This window comes from Sciurus vulgaris, assembly GCF_902686455.1.
Source record: "Sciurus vulgaris genome assembly, chromosome: 7".
NCBI lineage: Eukaryota > Metazoa > Chordata > Mammalia > Rodentia > Sciuridae > Sciurus > Sciurus vulgaris.
This window is the reverse complement of record NC_136467.1, coordinates 98,103,201-98,125,658: the sequence shown is the minus strand read 5'-3', so window position 1 is coordinate 98,125,658 and position 22,458 is coordinate 98,103,201. Positions and strand designations below refer to the sequence as shown.

The 22,458-nt window shown below is 35.5% G+C and overlaps 1 protein-coding gene across 2 annotated transcripts in view; it reads right to left on the bottom strand.

The window, feature by feature from the left end:
- Positions 1-18,159, bottom strand: part of LGSN (lengsin, lens protein with glutamine synthetase domain) — a gene marked incomplete at both ends in the record, with an annotated part of 28,778 nt that extends 10,619 nt beyond the window's left edge. Inside the window, 2 exons of one of the 2 annotated variants that reach the window (XM_079149088.1) lie at positions 4,752-4,884; positions 18,130-18,159. In XM_079149088.1, the coding sequence (XP_079005214.1) occupies positions 4,752-4,884; positions 18,130-18,159 (163 nt within the window). Of the gene's footprint in view, positions 1-3,696; positions 3,811-4,751; positions 4,885-18,129 lie in introns of those variants that run through there. The other variant, XM_079149089.1, reaches the window with a different exon arrangement.
- Between the last annotated feature and the right edge of the window lie 4,299 nt (positions 18,160-22,458).

Genomic DNA, 22,458 nt, shown 5'->3' with positions numbered 1-22,458 from the left:
TGTGTAAGTAGAAAGAACCAATCAAAAATAAAGAACAAAAGGAAGATCAGTAGAATAGGGGAAGGAGGATGGGAGAAGGGAGGAGGAGAGGAAAAAGTGGGGGAATGGGGACTGAAATTAAATTTCATGCATGTATGATTTTGTCAAAATGAACCCAAATATGATATATAACAATAATGCTGTAGTAAAATTTATTAAAAAATAAAAAATTGACATCACATATTTTAGTATGTATCCTTAGTACTAAATTTTTCATTTGCAAATTCAACTCTTTCACCAAATATGAGAACCCTATCCAATCTAATTTCATTTGCAAGGCATCAACTAATCTTGCGGCATCATTGTCTGAATTTCTTTTCTTCAAATAAATCATACTTGTTACTTACAATTAAGTGTTTTGGTCAGCCTTTCCCAGCTGCACATGATGAATAGCAGGCAGATAATTGCCAGTTCAGGGGCTCATTTGTTTTTCTTACAGTGTGATTCCTGGGAGGTGCTCTCCTATCCTATCCCCTCAAAGGACTAATAAATTAAATCAATGTGTTTTCGTACAGGAAGTTTTACTGCTGTGAATGTTTAGGGGGAAAAAATAAGAAAAACATTTTTTTTAAAAAAACCACAAAGCTCTAGAAGGCATTGGAGAAATGCTGTCCGTGTTCTGTGATGATGAGGCCATATTTCAGTTACAGAGAACAAGCCATGGTTACTTGCAAAAGGCAGATTGAGTAGGCAGTTGGGCTTTTAGAAATACCAATTCAAGAAAAAGGAGAAAGTGCATTTGAGAACACACTCTGTAATCCATTCAGCTTTTTGAACAATCGGGATGCCACATTCCTTTTCAAGGGCCTGGCATCCTTCACACACATGGCTACAGGGAGACCACCCTGTTAGTGCAAAGGTGACCCCACGCTGTGGCCACATCACGTCAACTCAGACAGTGTCCAGATGGCACCATGACCAGGTACAAACTATGAACAAAAACAAAAACAACAAAAATTGGAGGAATAAGGGTTTATCTTTGAAAAAGCACACAATTTTTGGAAAAACCAAAACTAGTTATCACAAAGAAAATACCTCATCAAAATTTCTTATACTCACTGTTGAGCTTGGTATTTATATTTACATTCAAATGGCATGTCAGTGGTTTCTTTGGGAATTGTAAACTTGTATTTAGAAACTGTAGAGAACTTAATCCAGTCGGGGCCAAAGCAGAAGCTTCCAAACTAACCAAGTTGAGTCAGCAATGTACCCATGCCCCTAATTGTGGTTGATAGAGCAAAGAGAGATAATGGCATACATTTTTTTACACATTTTTTAGTTACAACTAATACATGGTGAATTCCAACCCTCTTTCATAGCTGAAACTGGAGTATATATGACAAAAATCACACACTACTTGTGGAAGTATCAATGTGAACAGCAGACATTTTCTGATTCATTTTCCCATGTTTAGAAACTTTTTGAATTAGTTAACAATAGCTAATTATTTGAAATTTTCATGTAAAATTTTTTTCATGTAGAATTTTTAGAATTGAAACTGGTAACACTAGTTGCATATTTCTTTATAGAAGTAGTTGACTGGATCTCTGTGGTAACTTGGTTGAGGTGTACATCTGCTAGCTTATAAGATAGCAAACATTTTCCATAAAGGACCACAGTAAATACTTGCAACTTTGTAGACCATATGGTATCTGTCACAGCTACTTGACTCTGCCATTTTGCATGAAAACTACCAGGATTTTTGTTGTTGTTGTTCATTTGTTTTTTGCTTTTTACAAAAACTGGCCAACCAGCTGAATTTGGCCCTTGGGCCATATTTATTTTGACCTCTACTGTAATGTCTCATGGTCAGTTCCACTCATTTCCCTACAACAGCCCATCCCTCTCATTTGTATTACCTCTGTGGTACCTGTGGACATTTGTATTGACAGCTCCTGATACTTAAGAGTCTGCGGTCTTTACTTCATGGCCAAAGCACAGAGAATATCAGAGGTCATATGGTAAGCAGAATGCCCCCTCAAGATTCTACTCCCTAGAATCTATGAATGGCATGGAAAAAGGGATATTTCAGGTACAATAAGGTTATGGACCTTAAAATTAGGAGATATCTTACATTATCCAGGTAAGCCCTAAAAAGTAGAGAACTTTCTCCAACTGGAAGCAGAAAAGAGATGAAGAAAAAGAGAAATTCAAAAAGATTCCAAATATGAGAAGCATTGGGGCATTGCTGCCTTTGTGATATGGAACCAGAGAGAGGGTTTTTAGAGTAAAGGGCCCCCTCCAATTGACAGCCCACAAGGAAATAGGAATCTCAGTCCTATAATAAAAAGGAACTAGATTCTCCCAACATACTGAATGAACTTGGAAATATATTATTCCCAAGTGTCTTGATGATAATACCTTGATTTCAGCCTTGCAAAACCTAAAGCAGGGAAGTCAATTAAGTCAGCCCTGGATTTCATTGGGAACTGAGATAGTACTTCTGTGTTTTTTTATAAAGCTAAATTTGTGATCATTTGTATGGTAGCCATAGAAGACTAATACATAGGGAGTCTGATAGTGCTCCCTTCCCATTCTCTAGTTCCCTCTCAGGCACTGTATGTAGCAAAGAATGTAATCTTTCCAAAGAAGAGGTTTGCCCTTGATCGCTTAGCGATCCTTTCTAAGCCCTTGGAATGATCTGCCTGACAAGAATATCTTTGTGAGCCAAGGAGCTCTGGACAATGCCAGAAAGTTTAACAAAGTCATTTATGGAGGGAATGTTGAATCACACAGTATCAGCTTGACCCCCAAAATGACTAGAGATTAAGCCCAGTTACATGGTCAGTTAATTGCTGGGTCCAAATAAAGCCCATGGATACCAAATTCAAGTGAATCTCCTGAGTTGGCAAAATTCTACTGCATTTATCTATTGGGAAAGGACAAGTGTACACTCTGTGCTTAGTACTTTCCAGGACCTTGCCCCATGTCTGATCTTAATCTGTATTCTTCTATTGTAAAACTGTGACCATAAGTCTAACCGCTTTCAGTGTGCTTCTCTGAGTTCTAGCAAGTTGTCAAAACTAAGCTTAGCCTTGAGAAACTCCAAAACGTGTAATTGGTGTTAGAAGTGAGAGTGACAGCATGGCCACTGTTCCTCTCACGTCACAGCCCACTATATTCCCACTTTTCCAAACTCTGTTTATGCCTTTATGTATAAATTGCCCTCACAGAATAAATACTTCTTTTTAACTAGTTTCAATCACTTGTATCCAATACACTGATGTACCAAAATAGTTATATCACTACAAGTAATCTAGAAACTTAAAAAAAAAAAAAAAAAAAACAGAATTTAATTTTTAAAAAAGACTTGAGGGGTTGGGGAGATAGCTCAGTCGGTAGAGTACTTAGTACTTGCCTTGCAAACACAAGGCCCTGGGTTCGATCCCCAGCACTGCAAAAAAAAAAAAAAAAAAAAAAAAACTTGAGGAATTTTTTTCAATTATAACCCCTACATTTTCCAGATAAGTAACCAAGAGGCTAACAAAAACTGCAAATTACTGTATGTGACAGAAGTACAAATTCTCTTGTGTTGTGATTCTCAGGCTAGCATCCCTCAACTAACATCACATTATCTCTAATTCAAATACAAACCTAGAATTAGTAGCTAGAACCATATGCTCATTTGTTTTAGGATCTTTACCAGTAAATCCTTACCAGAGTTTGAGTTATATTCACCACCAGGAGCACTGGAAGACATCTTGGGGAGTGACTGTTTTATCATTGTTGTTTGATCCTCAGAGTCCTTGTCATGGTGTGGCAGATGAGACTCAGCATAGCCAGTTCCTCCAACTGGTTTGTTCAAATCCCCCATTTTGTGGCATGTCATTTGGTTTCTGATCCTTTCTGTAGTAATAAGGGAAAATATTAAACATGTCATCATTGTTCCAACTGTCCTTTGATACAAGGTGGAGCAGGGACAGAGAATGTATCTCAGTAGTACAGCAATTGTCCATATGCACAAGGCACTGGGTTTGATCCCCAGCAACACATACATACATACATACATACATACATACATACATACATACATAAATAAACAAACAAACAAAATAACCAATATGGAGTTGAATACTTGAAAACGTAGTGTATTCCTAGGCAGTGACATACCAAATGAGAGCATGAGAGTAGTCCACCCTAGTTGCAGGTCATATGGAAGTGTGTGATATGTAGAGAATTTTAGGCAATACTAAAATCTTCAAAGTCTAGTTGCTTTTTTACTGTTACCATGGGCTGGTAATTCCTAGTGCCACTGCCTTGGAATACTACTGCTCCCAGTTTGTTTTCCAGATTAACTCTTTGTTTCAGCAGTGTTTCAGATCTATTGGAATCTAGTTAGAATTCCAACATGGGCTTGCTCTGTACCTTTCTTGCGTTCTCCCAAATCTTCAGTAAAGATCTTTATATTTGCTCTCAGTGCAGAAATGTACTTCTCTTCCTGCTTTGTTTTGTTCTTCTGTTTCATTCTCTTTTACCCCACTTCAATCTTCCTAGTTTTAACCCTTTTAAATTGTGACTATTTTTTTTTCATAAATTTACATTGTAAGCTTATATCTACCATCTTTTATGTGACCTATATAGCAATAAATTTCACTTTATCACTTGTATACATTTCCCAAAGGAAAAAAAAAGGAAATGTTTTATGAAAAAGAACACCAAATAGAGATTATCATGGACCACAGCATCCTTGACAGATTGCAGTAGTTAGATACCATTGGAACTGGCTACATTCACTTCTCCCACGTCCATTGAACAAAGATGTGGCTTGGTGACTTTCTTCCTTGTCCTTCTCAATTTACTCATCCTGCTGGCTTCAGTCTCATTACCTTCATCTTTTGTTGTGTCCTAAAATTATTAGAAAACAAAAAGCCAAATAATATGTCATGAAAGCACTAATTAGGATCTCAAAACTATGACAATTAGAGAGCTGGGTTTTAAAATGTACATAGGATTTTTTTATAAGAAAGGAAAAAAATTGTCCCCTCCTCATCCATAATAACTCAAACAGGCTGGATTTTCTATATAGCCTTTTATATGTGGGATAGAAAATGTCATGAAATAAATTAAGATCATGTCTAACGAGTCTGCATTTTTTTTTTTTTTTTACTTTGGGATATTTTATATTATGTATCACTGAATAATTTCATAAAACCCATTTCATTTAAAAAGTTTTCTTTTTATGATTTCTGTGTTTTTTAGAATCTCCAACCTTTTGGACTGAAGGTATAAGCACCTGAAGAATTGGATTCTCTTCTCTCTTTTCACATATTCTCCTCATCCATCTTGCATCAATATTTACTTCGAAAATACTTTCATATATAAAGTGCTGTTTTGTGACTAGTTTTAAATCTGTAAAGCAAATGTCTGACTCAAATTATTTTATAATTTGGAATAAACTAAAGAAGTACATTTACAATGAAATATCCTAACTTTAGCAATCATATAATCATTAAGGAGATGTTTCCAGCAGGGAATTGGTCAGTGAGACAGAGACTGGTTCTGGGGAGCTGGGGTGTTTCAGTACCGACAGTGAAGAGGACACAAAAGTTGTTGATGAAAATAAAAATTGTTTCTTGGTGTTTTTAAAGTCGCAAACCTCTCATTGTCATTCAAGGGGAGAGGAAAGTGATAGGGTCAGGATTAAAAACTGTACTCCAAGTGTTTTGAGCTATTGTCTTTTCAAAGAGCAGGTTCTGAGAGCTTCCATATAGAGGGATAAGTTATACAAATAAATGATCAGCACAGATGTTGGTGAAGAGCTGTTCCAATTTATCCATAAAATCAATTCAGCCCTCTAAAGGATAAAAGAATGAAAATAGGATATTCACTTTTTCTGTAGTTATATTTAATTCTAATGCACTGTTATTATTGTTGTTATACCATCAAGGACATATTTCATAGAACAAAGACTCTTTTGTAACTTTATAGCTTCACTTATTAGAAAATTGTGGATGAACTCCTGATAATCTTATATTTGAATTATATGGTACTTATCATGTAATAAAGTAATTTTTCTAGTATTTATTTATATATTTGCATTTTTTCAATACACTTTTGATGGGAACTGACAGTGGTATATAATCTTATTAAATATATTCCCTATTTCTAAAATTGCATTGCTAGAAATCTACATTAATTTTATTACTATTTTACATATACATTTCTTTGATCTCTTAAAGAACTCTTGTTTAGAAAATGAAAGTTGTAGCCAGAGACATAAATATCAAAGGAATCTGAGAAGAATAGCAATTGTCTTGATTTGGCCTCTTAAGGATTCCCCTCTTACATTTAAGGAATCAGTCAAGATAAGCTAAGATCCCTCCAGCTTCAAATGCTAACCTACTATTGAATAAACAACAGAATAACAATATGCTAAAATTAAGCACATTTCCAGGCACATTTCCTTGGCATAACCCTAGAGGCTAGAGGTGAGAGAATATCTTACAAATGAGAAATATGAGACCAAGAATAACTTGCCCAAGGCCCCAACAGTGAATAGAAGATGCAGTTTCCATAATGGTCTTCTGCTTTTCAAAATGTCATTCTCCTTCCTAAAAGCCAGAGGCCCAAACCCAGAGAACATTCATTTAGAAATATTCATCTGCCCTCATATAAAAGAGAGGAAAAAGAAAATTTTCTCAAAACAGAAACAAAGGTAATTTGCCTGGGTATTAACCTGAAATTTTCACCAATAAAAATCCAAAATATGAAGTTGCAGTCTATGCCTTGTTTTCAATAAAAAATGCTTTTTAAGAAGGTCTTTTTCCAAATGAGGAATGTTTTATTTAGTCCTTTTATTTTCTTTTATATACAAAAATGATCATGAGACAAGAACTATAATGGGAACAGAAGATGAAAAAACCCACCAAAGGCCTTAGCTCCTGGCTTTTTATTCCTGAAAACTGGCATCCATTTTTTTCTTCCTTTTCTGTCCTCCTTCTAACTCTCATTTTTCAGCAATTTTATTGAAAGTTAGATGCATAAAAAACAGAATACTGGTGCCACAATGTCTCCAATAGTAAATTAAATAACTATGATCTGTACCTTTCACAAGGAAGATACTCCTTGAAAAAAATACCATACTCATGACCAGTAGGAAATTACCAGACCGTATTCCACCCCAGCAACTCAATAAAAAAATGGCCCATTTCTTCATCTGGGGAGCAGCCTGATCTCTCTGTCAGGGCTGTCTCCCCTCTCCTTGAGGTTAAAACCCTCCCAAGTTTGGCCTGGTTGCTCACACTCCGTGGCTGTTTTATTTCTGTTGACACTGAGTCAGAAGTTCCTGTCTTTGGCATCAATCAGAGCATGGACGTTGCTGTAATATCTGAAACAAATTTACTGGATTCCTGGTTTATCCCACCTCTAGTAGAACATTCTAAATCTCTAACTTTTCAATTGCCCTTAAGTACAATATGAATTATGTTTTAGTGGGGAAAAAAACTAACCTACTAAGATTCATATGGTTTGGATTCTAATTCTGCCTTATGTAGCAAGTTCTTCTGGAGCTTTGTTCTCTCCTTTGTAAACACTAAAATAAATGTAAGTATGCACAGCAAATATATTAATATTTTAAAAGCATTTTCATAGCCAAGCAATATTTTGTATTTTATTTAATACTTACCACATCACTGGGGGAATATTTATTATTACCTACATTTTTGCCAAAACAAAAAACGCCCATGGGGATTAGGTAATTTGTTCAAGATCGAATGACAAGCAATGAGGAATAGGAATTCAAATCTAAGGCATTTATTTGGGGTTCTTTGCACATCATTATAACCTGACAGTTGACATAAATAGAATTCCATTTCTAATATGTAGTGTTATCAACATAACTCATAAAATTTGCTTGACTTTCTCAATTATACATTCTCTTTCAATTATTTTTTCATAATTCTTTCCTGTATAAGGGGCAAAAATCATCTTAACTCGTGTCTTAAGAAGCTTGACCTCCTCAGTCCAAAAAACTATGATGTAACCTACTAAGTTTAAGCCAAAGTCAAAGGCATAAAAATAAATAAAACAAAAAGCTGATTCACAAAGAATCATATAATCTAGTATGAGCAATAAAGTATTTTTATGGAAGTAAGGGCCTTCGTGATATAAAGAAAGAGAGCTGCTTGGGATACCCTAATTCAAGGATAGCAGACTCAAATAAGAGGCAGATAACAAAGATACAGTGTGTCAGCTGGTGAACAGATGAATCAATACTCGCTCCCAGGGAGGAGTAAGCATTTAGCTCCGTTCAACCACTGACATGTCAAAACATGGCCCCAGTTCTGAAGTTTTCCAAGTAATTCCAGAAATTTGAATATTCACTTAAAATTTCATGATGTTTAAATGTTGGCAACTAATTCAAAATAAAAGATGTGAAGTGAAGAAGACAAGGAAGTTTTCTCAGGAATCCACAACCAGCTATCACACAACTGGAATGCTGTTCAGAATGTGCAGCCACTCTAGAGGGTCCCACGACACATTGGGTTACCCTGTCTTCCACAAGGTGGAATGTGTGTCACCATTGACCAGCCATATTTTCCACTCAGTGGCACCTAGGGTGACAGTGAAAGGCAAGTGATGCTAAAAATAACTAGCCATTAATACAGTTCATAAAATTTAAAAATGCTTATTATGCCTACTATGTGCCAGTTATCTCCTAAATGCTCTTAATTATTATTAATTCATTTAATCTTAAACCAACACCTTGAGATAAATACATTACCATAACTGTTTTACAGATGAGGAAATCTGAGTCAACAGAAGACCAAAATATTGCATCTTATAAATGGTGGAACTAGGATTTGAACCTAGCCAGTTTGTTCCAAAACACCAAATACTGAACCCATCCTTAGTGAACACTACAATGAGAATGCCCCTTCACCGTGCTGGGGTGCAGGGATGCTGGAAAGCTTGGGCAAGGTCCTAGAGGCTGGTGAGGAGCGTTGACCAGCCTAGAGATGGTTCCCACCGGGTCAGGCTGTAATCTCCTGTCTATGCACTTCTAGATTTTGAACACAATAAGCGAGTGGCACTTCTTGGAGAGATAAGAGCAGGTAAAGAAGTATGAAGAGTCCAAGAGAGGGAAATATGTCCAACATATTCTTGTATGCAGTACTCAACATTTATGCTATTGTTAAACAGGTGTAATAGTTTATAAGTTAAGTCTTTAGGTAGCCAGGGAACTAGACCAAACTTAAACAGAAGAGGTGACATTCAAGCTAAAGACAGAGAAGACAGAGAAGGTATGAGACTAAACAGGTTGAAAGAACCATGAATAGAATAAGCACAGGTATGCAATGTTATATAGACACATGATATAAATATGCAAATCTAATTCATCCTAATTTAGACAATCTCAAACTTCTACTACAACAGGTTGATTTGATCTTGACATTTCCACCAGAGCAGCTTTTCCCACTCCATTATTCCATCAGATGACTGCTTTGTCTCATATACTTGAATGGCCTTAAAGAGTCTTTTGAATAAAAGTTTTTTTCATAATTTGTATTTTTATCATCATAGTGCTTCTTCTGAATGTTGTTTATGTGGCTTATTGTGAGTTCAATTCAATGGCTTGATCAAATTAGCCAAAAGAGGCTAAATGTAAAGAAGTTCTGTCGAGCATTAAATTTAGACCCTAATTTGACCTAATAAGTTTCCTTCCAATATAATAACCAGTGTTATTAAATTCTAAATACCACTGATTTCATTCATTTATTTCTAATTTTCCCTAACAGTTACCTTTTCAATGTCAATACTTTAGAAACCTTTGTTTTGACTCCTGAATAATAGTGATAGTTGAGGTATAATCATCAATGCATTTAATTACCAAACACTTGAATTTTAACAAAAAAGTAAGCAAGCAAAAGTAAACAAATAAATAAAGTGTCATCAAGTTTTAACCTCTGTTAGTAATAATGGAAAAAAGGATTGGTGGATTTTAAGATGGCAGAATAAAGGAGGTCACTTTCCTGGCTGTTCCATGTTGTGAAACCATGTGTGCCATTTAATTTTTAAATAGTTGACATGTGGGAGTGAGGTTCTATATGTCTTAAGATGTTTGATTTCTAATGTAACACATCAGGAAATACAGTCTACATGATTTAAAATTTTTAAAAAGTAATGGAAATGCTTTTATATTGATCGTATTGGTTACATGTGTGTAAAAACATGTTGAAACTGATCAAATTTCATATTTCAAATATGTGCATTTTATTGTACTTCAATTTTGCCACAACAAAGCTATGAAGAAAGCAAGAAAAAAAGGATTGATGTTTATCAAATTTTTTAGAATATGTCAAAGAGAAAAGACTATGCCTTCAGTAACCCTATGTAAGAATGTTCTTCAAAAAAGAAAAGGAGAAAATGAGTTGAAAATATTTACAGGATAAATATTTGAAACAGCATATCACAAAATTGCATAAGCTAATCTAAAAATATCCATACTTATTAACCCCATCTTCCTACCACTGGCAATGTGGTCTAATAACCCCAAATGTATAAAATTGTGAATGTCTAGTGTCACCTTTATTATAATAGTGAAAATTTAAAATCAGCCTGGAACTAAGTAGGAAGAGTTAAATATCTTGTGATAATTCTTTTCAACATTTACAAATGAATGCTTCCATTTCCTCTCTTGACACCTGGATTATCATTATCTTTACCCGACTGTCCTCTGGCAGCCAGAGTTGCCCTTCTCCTGCCTGCCCTGTATACCACTGCCATGGTGATTTCCTAAATTACAATTTTGGTTTTGATATTTCTTGCTGAGACTACTTCCACAATTCCCCTCAACCTTTAGGAAATTTTTAAATTAATGTTCTCTGAGTTTTTGAATAATCCAGCCTTACCAATTTCTTCAGTCTCTATATCAGGCCATTTTCACACAAAAACACTGTATCCATCTACTCCAACTAGTTTTATCATTTCTCAGATCCACATTTCCTTCTCTTCTAGGCTCCTATTGATTTTCTAGCTTATCACTGGGAGACCATTATCTACTCTTTCAGACACAACTAAAAATTAACCCTGTGGGTGATTTGCTATAGCCACTCCATTCAAGATGATGAATGTTTTATTTGAGAGGACATTTTGACATTCATATACATTGAGAAATGGTTAAATCAAGATATTTAACATATGTCAAGTTGTCTCACATATTTATTTTTGTGTTGAGAACACTTAAAATCTACTCTCTTAGCAATTTCCAGTTATACAATTGTTTTTTATTAACTGTAGGCACCATGATGTACAACAGATCTCTTGAACTTATTCCTCCTATCTGACTGAAATTTTGTGTTGACTAACATTTCTGCAGTCCCTCTTCTCCCCAGCTTTTGGTAACTCCCATTTTGTTCTCTGTTTCTATAAGTTCAAATTTTTTTTACTTTCCAGATGTAGTAAGATGTAGTATTTGTCTTCCTGTAAAAATTAAAGTTCACTCATTAAGTGGCAGAATCTGCATTTAAACCTGATTTTAAGCACTTGATCTTTCTTATCCATTAAGGTGAGAGTTGTGGAACTTCTGATTTTTCTATTTAAGGAGGGGGTTTGCTCTAGTAAGCTTTTTCATTGCTGTGACAAAAGGACCTGACAAAAACAACTGGAGGTAGATAAGTTTATGTGGGGGCTCAAGGTGTCAGACTTCAGTATACAGTCATCAGACTCCATAGCTCTGGGCCTAAGTTGAGGCAGAACATCATGGCAGAGGGAGTGGCAGAGGGAAAATGGCTCAGGACATGGCGACAAGGAAGTGGAAAAAGCTCTGCTCACCATAGACAAAATATAAAACCAAATGTACACCCCCAGTGAACTGTTTCCTCCAGTTGCACCCAACCTGCCTACAGTTACCACCCAGTTCATAGTTATTAGTGAATTAATTCACTAGCTAGGTTATATGTCTCATAATCTAATCATTTCACCTCTGAAAATCCTTCGATTGTCTCACGCATGAGCATTTGGGTGACACATCATATCTAAACCAATACAAGGGTGCTCAAATAGAGTAAAGATTTTAATGACAAGGTCTAAGGAAACAGTAGGGAATGATAAAGGACCAACTTGAGAAACAAACACATGGTAGAAAGTGGTATTTTAGATGTATCCTTGTTGCATAACATTGACTAGCATGAAATAGGAATTAAGTAAATGTTTCTAATCACTGAATGAATAAATGACTGAATGACAACCAACGCCTACAATTTTGAAGTATAAAGATAGAAACCACATTTGACTCAGATCTGTCCTTCATTAAACATTCTAAACAAGATCAAATTGAATGTCTAGCATGACCTGACGGCAACCTAAGAGATTAATGTAATCAAAATAACTTTTTTTGGATGAAATATTACATGAACTCTTTCAAAGTTTTCTCTGGAAAGGCTTAGAGAAAGAGAAATTTGTGAAAAGCTGATCTTCAAAGACTTTATCCCTTAACCTATGAATTTCACCTTTTTATAGGGTTTTTTTTGCTGTTGTTGCTGCTGCTGCTGTTGTTTATTTTGTTCTGTTTTTACTCTGTCTTCAGTGTCTTGCCTTCTCCAAGGGTTAGGATTAAGACATGGAACAAATATTATTTCTCATAGTTCTCAGTAGTATAGCTAAACATGCTGATATTTCTTTTTTTATTATTTGTTCTAAATAGTTACACATGACAGCAGAATGCATTTCAACTCATTATATACAAATGGACACAGCTTTTCATTTCTCTGGTTGTTCACAATGCAGAGTCACACCATTTGTGCAATCATACACGTAAATAGGGTTAAAATGTCCATCCCATTCCACAATCTTTCCCACCCCCATAGCTCCTCCTTCCCTTCCTCCCCTCTGCCTTATCCAAAGTTCCTCCATTCTTCCCTTGCCCCCCTCATTATGAATCAGACATGCTGATATTTCAAAAGGATGTCCTTAACATTAAGAAACAATAGATGAGGGGAGGGAATAATAGAAGTTCATGGGATTAGACAAACGGAAATAAAGAGAAGGGAGGGGGTATGGGAATGGGAAAGACTGAATTGGACATAACTTTCCTATGTTCATATATGAATACATGACCAGTGAAACTCTACATCATATACAACCACAAGAATGGGATCCTAATTAGAATAAGTTATACTACATGTATGTACATGTCAAAATATACTCTACTGTCATGAATACCTAAAAAGAACAAATAAAAAGAAAAGAAACAATAGAAAATAAAGAAAATTCAGAGACATTAAAAACAACCAGACTTACCAAATCCATTCTGTCTACATGAGCTTTTAGGGGACACCTCATACCTAAACCACAGATTATTAACTATGCTTGTAGGCCCTAATCTATTCCACATTTGACTGAGGTTCCTGCTCAAACTATTCTCCTTTGAGGTCATCCGGTTTACCAGCACTTCATAAGTGAGCTTCATTTGGAGCTTATTTGAAAAGTTGGAACACTTTATTTTTGTTTCAGTACATTTACTGAATTCACTCCTTCAAACATACCATTTCTGCAAAGTCACTTCAGCCTAAACTAAATTAGTGTCTGTGATCATTATGGATGGAAACCCAGAAGATCACCACTGCCCAATTCATAGGAAATTGGATGTTTTTAGGCCGACATTTTCCAGTGAGGCAACTGAGGCTCTAACAGATGTAGCAAATCACCCAACTTCAGTTAGGAAACAGCAGATTTCAAATCTGTGGGGTGTTGGGACTAATGACACGTTAACTAACTCAGGCTGACTCCTTACTCCCCGGAGAGTGAGCAAGATAAGGCCTCAAAGGCGGTTTCAAAAGTTAATGAGGATAAAGTGGACCACCGTCAGGGATTGGTTAACAACAGTTCCGCCACCATGATCAGCTCGTGCTTGCCATATAGTCCTATGGGACTCTCACCTGCGTGAATCCTCCGTGCCTTGCTGACCTTTAAGCTGATTGGTTCCCGCCTAGCCTTCACCCTACATAAAAGCTGTGTGACTTCCTCAATAAATGAGTTCCTGCTGTGACTGGTCTCCCTGATGCATCTGATTGTCCTCCACCCAGAGGGCTGGGTAGGGGTGGTCAGTCGGCCCTCCCTTTCCCGATCTGGCTTTGTTGGGGAGTGCTTCCTTCCCTTGTCACTGGTCAAGAAGAGCAAGGGGGCTAAGGACCCCAACAGTGGGGTTTAAATCATCCTTTCACTTCTTCATGCTACCTACAAACTTAATAGGGAAAAAAATGCTGAAAATGAAAGATGTTGCCTTTCGATGAATACTAAATGCTGAACTCTCTAAATAAAAAGCAGCGAGAAATTCATCACTTTTTTTAAACTTCACATTTCAAGTTGAGAGTTCAATTGCTTCTCTGTCCTTTGAGGTAAAGCAAAGCACAGACGGAAAATCCAGGCAAGCATCATGGATGTTACCGAAATTAGAATTCTACTTAATATAATGGGTTCAAAATGGGCTGCACTATCTGTACAAGTGTCCAGGTTCTCATCCCAAGCACAATTGTGGAGGGATTAGGCAGCCAAATGTCAGAGGAAATCTGGACAATTTCTAGTTGTACCTTTAACTTTCCAACTTTTCAGTCCTCATCACTTTTGCAATAAAATATCATGTCTGACAGACATTTACATCCATTCAAGAAATATAGAACAATTATCATTAGTAAGGGCCTCTGTGTGAAAGGAAGGTCCTTATGTGAGTGTCCATATGAAGAGCTATGGATCTCACTTCCATTCCTAAGAAGCTGTCAAATGGGCAGAACAGCACCTCTGGGAACAAGGCCAGACAAAATCTTCACTAGGAAATTCCATTCAAGGAAAGTGTATGTGACCAACCGTTTCAGAGAAGGCAAAAACAATTTTATAAAAATCTAATACCAGGTAATTTTCCATAATAGGAAGCTAATGTTAAAGGAAAGTGAAATAATAAAAAAAGCAAAAAAGTTTGATCACTTCTTTGGGCCTGGTGCTTATTCTGGTTTTACTGAATGTTTTCATAAGGTGAACTGAAAGTTTTCCAAAGAAATTAAAATTTTATAGCTAAAAATATATGTATTTGAGTAGATGAAACCAAAGTAATTTGTGAGGGCTTTTAGATGGGGGGAAAAAAGTGCTTCACAGGTAAGAAAAGATATGTAGAAGAAAATTAAGTATACATATAGTATGTAATATGCATTTATGATAATGGACTCTGAAATGCAATGTGAAAAAAGATTTAACACATTACAAAACTGTCAGCGAAGAAATTAATTAATGAGATGCTGTATATAAAAATACTAGACATCCTCAAAAGGAATATTTTTAATAGGACAGGAGAAGGTGTTCTATCCTATAAAAAATTATAATGTGTATATAACTCAGGTATTAAATATAATTCTAAACACTGTACCTAATGAAAGTTATACTGGCTTAGAAATTGTAAATATATTTGTTTATTTACTTAAACATTTATCACATATAATTATTATCAGAGGAAAATAAAATACCATGTAAAGAAAAAAAGTGTAAAACTCTTAAGTCTGCAAAACTGAACACTTAAGTGGGGTTTTCACTGGTCATTATTACAGAATAAAGCATGTATGAGGAATGGCTCCTTTTCAATTGGTGCTCATGTTCCAAGCGCTGTTCTAACCCTTGACTATATTAATTAAATCTCTTCAAAATCTCTTCCAGTGCTATTAATATTCCAAGGAATTACAGAGAGTTCAAAAATTTGCCCCATGTCACACAGCTATAAGTAATAGAACCAAGATTAAAACAAATCTTTTTGAGTTCAGGGAATGTTTGCTTAACTACCACATATGAAACACAAATCTAATTTTTAGCATTAAGAATTCTTAAACAGAAATCCACTTAAACTGGAAGTAGGTAACAGAGGTAAATAAAAATAAATATAAAATTAACTATAAACCTTGAAATCAGAAAAGCAAAAATTCTGAATCCAAAGTGACAAAACACATTGAAAATATAAAAATAGAATCAGAAAGTCTCTGTAGAGACACACAGACAATACATAAAGCAGAGAAAGGGGTAGGTTGGGGTAAGTAATTCTCCAGACTAGAGTCTGCCCTCTAGCAGATCAGCCAGAGCCTCCCATGGGGCTGTACTCAGTGCCACTGACAGATGCAGGCAGCAAGCAGGGTGTACCTCTGGTCTCACCCCAGATGGTGTCCATTTCTTCTGCAATGCAAAAACATGAGTCCTTAGTGCCTACTTATGCTGGTGTTTTCTATGTAGAGTTACAAATACCTGCAGGGCAGAGAATCAACCAACCTCATTCAACTCACCCAGCTCAATATCACATGCAAAGCTCTTGGTACATAGATTTTAATTAGTATGACTTGCTACCATTTCCCTCAGTTTTGCAACTTATACACCCTTGGGGTCATGCTTAGAGAAATAAAAATGTGTTTTCAATTTATTTTATTCTGCTCACCACGTCTAAGTATTTGGTTGAATGCCTGACTTTATGATACAGTTAGAAAGAGGGAATCTTAGTAAAATATTCTTTAGAGACACACCAAGTCTAAGTTTACTACCTGTTCATTATACTGAAGCTTCTGATCCAGACTGTTTTGGGGGCTGGGAATACAACCATCCTGAGGGACTTTTTTTACATACCATCTGCCCTTCTGTATCCAGGGAGCCTTTGTTCAGCTGCTGTGTTTTTGCAGTTAACTTCCTGCTGCTGTTGCTCACAGTGCCAGAGCATCTGGTGTCAAACTCAGGCACTGTCCTTTTCTAGACACTGTTTAACTAGAAAGGAAGTGTCATAACCGTCCCTCCCCCTCTTCCCATTTTCTTTCTCCTCCTGAAATTAAAGCCCTGTACAAGAGAGTATGAAGGGGTTGTTTAGTGGCAAATTGATTCACAGGGCTTGCCTGGGCTTGTCTTTATCACATCTATTAAATGTAATATTCTATTCCAGTTATCCAGAACTTTTTCCATAAGCTAGAGTATGTCTCTTCCTATGAAAATCGCATACATTAAAATCATGTTGTTGGCGTTTATATGCTTCTAAAAGTAAACAAGCAACATTTGTGTAGACTGGTCTTGGGAAGGGTGTGGCTTTTAAGGACTTTCAAAGAAGATGATGAATCACCTGAAATCCTGGGCTAATACAGTGAAAACTGGGGAAGAAAACACAGTTCTTCCATAGACTTGGATTTGGTACATAAAATCAAATCCAAGAAGTTAAATATTAGAAATAAAAATCTCAAAAAGCTAAAGGTGTTCATACTAATCACACTCAATTTCTTTCTCTAAACCATCATTTGCAGTTACAAATTGACCCTCATTCATACACACGGTTTACACTTATAATGTGTATTCAATGACTCCGTCTTCCTCAGATGTCAGTTATCATCTCCACTAAATGGAGAAGCAGCAAGAACAGGTGTCTACATGTTACTTCTGTGCATGGCACCCTGATTGACCAGGTCATTTTATACATTGTAGGCATTTTAGCATTATATTTTCCTTGCTTCATCTAAAGAAAAACCTTTATCCTCCCAGATTTAACCACAGCTTGCATCTGAGTCCAAATTTTAGTTTTTTATAATGGTCTGTGAATAATACAAGAGTAGAAGTTGTGTACATACAAATTAAGAACTGATAAGAAATGCTATATGTTGACAATTAATCATCTGAATACAGCCCAGATCCAAGCAGTGATAATTATTATCTAATATTCCATATATTTCAAATATAATTTGAAAACAGGTTTTCACCTTTAGTCATTTAATCTTGAAGCATTTTTATTAGACTGAGACAAAACCTTTGAGAAAAGCAAATATTTTTCTTTCAGTAACAAACAAAATAGAAATTAAAATTTTATAATATACTGGTACTTCTAAAACTCAGTGTCTAATAAAATTATTTTAAATTATTATTCAAACTAAACTAGCTTTCCTGTATGAAAATTCTGAACTGTATAGTCTTTATTACATTTATAAACTCACTATTTAGTAAAGAGTTTCCTCACAAACTTCTCCAAAGCAGACATATAACAAATTTAATCAAGCTCCTCTTATTTCTATTGGTTCTCAATTAGTTGACACAGAATAACAAAAAGTTTTGCTGTCAGCATTTTGATAAATAATGTTTTAATTATTAGCTTCATACCTCCTGCAGAAGGTCCCCTTCATCATTCATCTCAACACTTTTTTATTTAAGTCAGCTTTGGAAACCACAATATCTGCAACAAATGTTTTCAACATGTATTTATATGTATACCTCTAACAAAGCCTGCAGATGATGAATTCCACAGAGGCTCTTTCCAGAGGGATCTAGCAGGTAATAAAAGATAAACATCAGACTCTGATGTGTCATGCCCAAGGCACAGTATGCTAGAAATGCTCTAGAAGAGTCAAATGACAAATGCTCATTTATGCCTGACTCCCTGCAAACAAAGGACATACAAAGCTTGAAATTGTGTTGACTGACTTTTTTCCTCCAACACACTGAATTTTGTTATGCAACAATTGTATTCTGGAATGAAATCTATTGTTGTATTCAGATGATGAAACATTTGTTAGGCGACCATGCTGTCAAAACCCACAGACAAAAATACAGATGGAAAAATATGCTGTAAGTGACTCAGATATTTTACCAATGGCAAAGATCTACTCATTTGTGATTTCCAATTTTCATTTCTGGGTCTCTCTAACCTTCAAATTAATTCTGGTCCTTTGGTCTATAAATGTAGCCATCTTTCTTTAGCTTTTCTTGTTCTCCAAATGTCAGTCTCTAACAAATCCCAGCCCATCCCAGCAGGTCCAGAATGAACATGGGCTCATCTACAAGCTGTCCTATAGAATTCTAAACACAATTCTAACTCAGAGAAAATAGGAAATGCTTCCTCTTCACTAGTAAAGGGAGTTTGAAATTGTACTTCTGCTCCCCCAGCTGTGACTACAAGTACAGCTACGGGGAGGACAGGGACAGGGAGTTTCTTCTGGCTCAAACCCAACGGCCTCTAAGCACTTTCCATGTATGAGTGTTCGATCTCCATGGCTGACTACTTCTATCCAGGTCTTCTGGGCCTGAAGAGGTCCAGGTCTACACTCCAACCAGTCAGTACTAACTCTCTTGGCCCATTTCAAAAGCCCCTTTTCCTGAGGGCAGTGACAGCTGTTCTCATTTCCTTCATGTTGGCTCTGTCTCTAGGCCTGGTTCTAGCACTTCCAGTCAGTGCTGACTGATCTATCTAGGGTGTAAGCCTAGTTCTGATGCTGATGCACACTTGGAACTGCATCCTTAACATAGCTATTGTGGACTCTCAGACCTCCCCAAGAAAAGGACCGTATCAACCATCACAGTGTTTGACCCACTTTTACTGCTTTTCTGCAGCTCTCTTTAATTTTCACAAGTCCTGTATCAGAGCCTCACCTGGTTTTTGTCAATCCTCTTTTGAGAAATATGTGCTTCTACTCTTAAAATTATTTCCACATGCAAAATAAGTGCAATTGTTCTATGGGAAAAAAACGTTTTGTGAAAAATTCTGAACTACTTCTCTATGTCAGAACAACTGCTCAAGGTAGGTTGTAAATAAGGACAGGCTAAGAATAAAATCCTTTCTTTAGCATCGCTTCAGATGTTTTCTCTGGGAATTTTATTTGTAGCTTATTTCATTGTTTTTCCTTGCCTTATTTTGACAGTCTCATCTTCTCAATGGGTATTCATGAGCTTCTCCTATTTCTTGAACCCTTGGTCTTCTATCAATGTATTGATACAACTTATGGTTGTATTTTTGTTTAAAAAAAAAAAAATGTATCCTGCTTGTGTTAGATTTGCATCATTGTGACCAAAATACCTTACCAGAACAATTTAGAGGAGGGAAAGTTTATTTTGGTTCAGAGTTTGGGAGATAAGTTCATGGTCAGCCAACTCCATTGCTCTTCCCCAAAGTAAGGTAGCACATCATGGTGGAAGGGCAAGGTGGAGAAGCAGCACTCTGTTCAGGGCAGCCAGGAAGCAGAGAGAGTGGGAAGGGATTGAAGGGAAGATGAATCGTTCAACAGCATGCCCCCAGTGACTCACCTCCTCCATCCATGCCCCACCTGCCTATTGTTATCACCCAGACCATTCAAACTAGGATGGACCAATTAGGTTACAGCTCTCACAATCCAATCATTTCATCTCCAAACAGTCCTGCATTAATCTAGGAAGTTTTGGGGGACATTTTATATCTAAACCATAATACTACTTCAAACAAATTTACATGTGGTATTTTAAGGGAACCCAACATGGGGTTTTGTTCCTTGAAAATATTTTTTTATACAATTGCATAATAATTATTTTATGGTTTTTTTTTTCTTTCTTGTCTTTGTCTTTCTATTCACTTATCTTCATCTCTCCTTTCTCTCTTAATGTATTTCAATGTCTTTTCAGTTTACCTTCTATATCTCTTTTGGTTTTTGTCTTTCTTTTTTTTCCTTTTTTGTGATGCCGTGTCTCTTTCTAATCGAACCACAGTACAGAATTCAAACATACTCTTATAACAGTTGCTATATTACTGCTGAATTTTATTCTCTATTCTTAATTTCAATACTAGATATTTGAAAAGTTTTCCATTTCTTTCTTAAAACTTGAAGACCTAAATTATACTTATTTACCCTTAACATTGTTGGATTTTTTTAATTCATTCAAATTCAAGTACTGATTCTCTTCCTAAATTTTAATGACTTATCCATTTATCTTATAGAATCAAGATGAAAAGTCATACCTAATGTTTCCAAATAATCAATGTTATTTATATAAAACAATATAATTTAAATTATGCTATTTGATCCATAGTCACACCCTTTTCTTTAACCTTCCAAAAAATAATTTGTCCTAATTCTAATATTCAAGATAATAGGAGTATCATAAAATATGGAGATTACATATTTATGTCAAGGAAATCAGATGAATTACACCTTACTAAATTGTTAGAATTTATTTATTCCTTATTGATAAGTGTTTTTACACCACAATGCTTTCAGACTCACTGAATCTTCACCCTAACATTTGACCTGGTAAGTTGTATTCAGCCCCTTCCTTATTATAGCTGGACTCTGTTTTTACCCTAAACCTCAAGATTAGCTATCTTAATAAATACCCAACTTTCACTAAGTGGTTGTACACTTTTCAAAAGTAAGTGGCATTTATTTTCAAAATTGTTAATCCTTGATGCACTAGTTACTGCAAATGTGCCATTTAATTAACTATTATATAGGCCAATATGAAGAAAGATTATATTTCTTCAAAACTGAGCTGAATATCTTAGAAAGACTTGAAAATGATGCATATCTGAAAACTGTTTTTAATATAGTTTAGTAGAACTGTAAAAAAATTTAAGAAAATTTATTGAAGTTTATAATTTTCCATCACATTTTATTACAATAATTTTTAAGATATTGCTTCACAAAAAAAGGGAGATCTTTTATTATGCTTCTATCATGTACTATAATAATTATTTACACAAGGAAGGTAACATGGGCTTCAAATCAGTGGGCATATATGGGTTAACTAATAACCTGACCTCAGCATCCACACTCAACTACTGTGAACTCAGATTTTTGAAAATGCAACACCTAGAAAGCAAAAACATATATAAGTACAAAGTGAGGGAACTCCACTAATCCTTGTGCTTTTACATTAGCAGAAGTCTATCAGGTGGCATGCAGATTGAAGAGAGCTGTTGGTATACTTTTTGGACTACACTTGTCTGATCTGAGTAGGGAAACTATTTAAGTACTTGTAGCAAATTCAAATGTGTCAATCCCTATAAGGAGGGCACAGGTGATTTTGAGTTTTTAAGGTTTATGTTTGATATCATGTATTGAGCATTCCTAAATGCTAAAACTTCAGTCTGTGTCCATAGAAAGTGAGGGATAGTTGAAGGTTTGAAGAAGAGAAAAAATGTCAGAATTTATAAAACTTGTATAAAATTAGGCCAAGATGTATTTCACATACTTTTGCCACTCCTTTTTCAGATATTGGTAATTTAATTTTTTTTAAATTTTTCATTGAGAAAGGACAATTCTTGAAGGTAAAAAACATTCTTAAATGAAATTATTTAAAAAAGATAATTAACATGTACATGTGAATTTGAAAAATAAACCTGAATTTTTAACTAAGAATAAACTTTTTCTGTAAATCCCAGTAGTAATATTTTAAGTTTTTCAGACCATACAATCTCTATTTCATGTAATTACCTCTGCCATGGTAGGATGAGAGCAGCTAAAGATAATACAAAACAAATGACAATGTTTTGTTGAAATTTTTATTTATGAAAGCATTGCAGTATAGCCAGTGACCAGTTTGCTAATCCTGACAAGGAAAATTTGGTCCACAAATATATACATTTATATTCTGTGATCTTCCTCAAGAGGTTTTTGTCTTCTCTTCTTTGGGTTTGTTGGGGGTGGGTATGTGCAGTGCACTTGCGAATGTTTCCTGCTGTGCTGG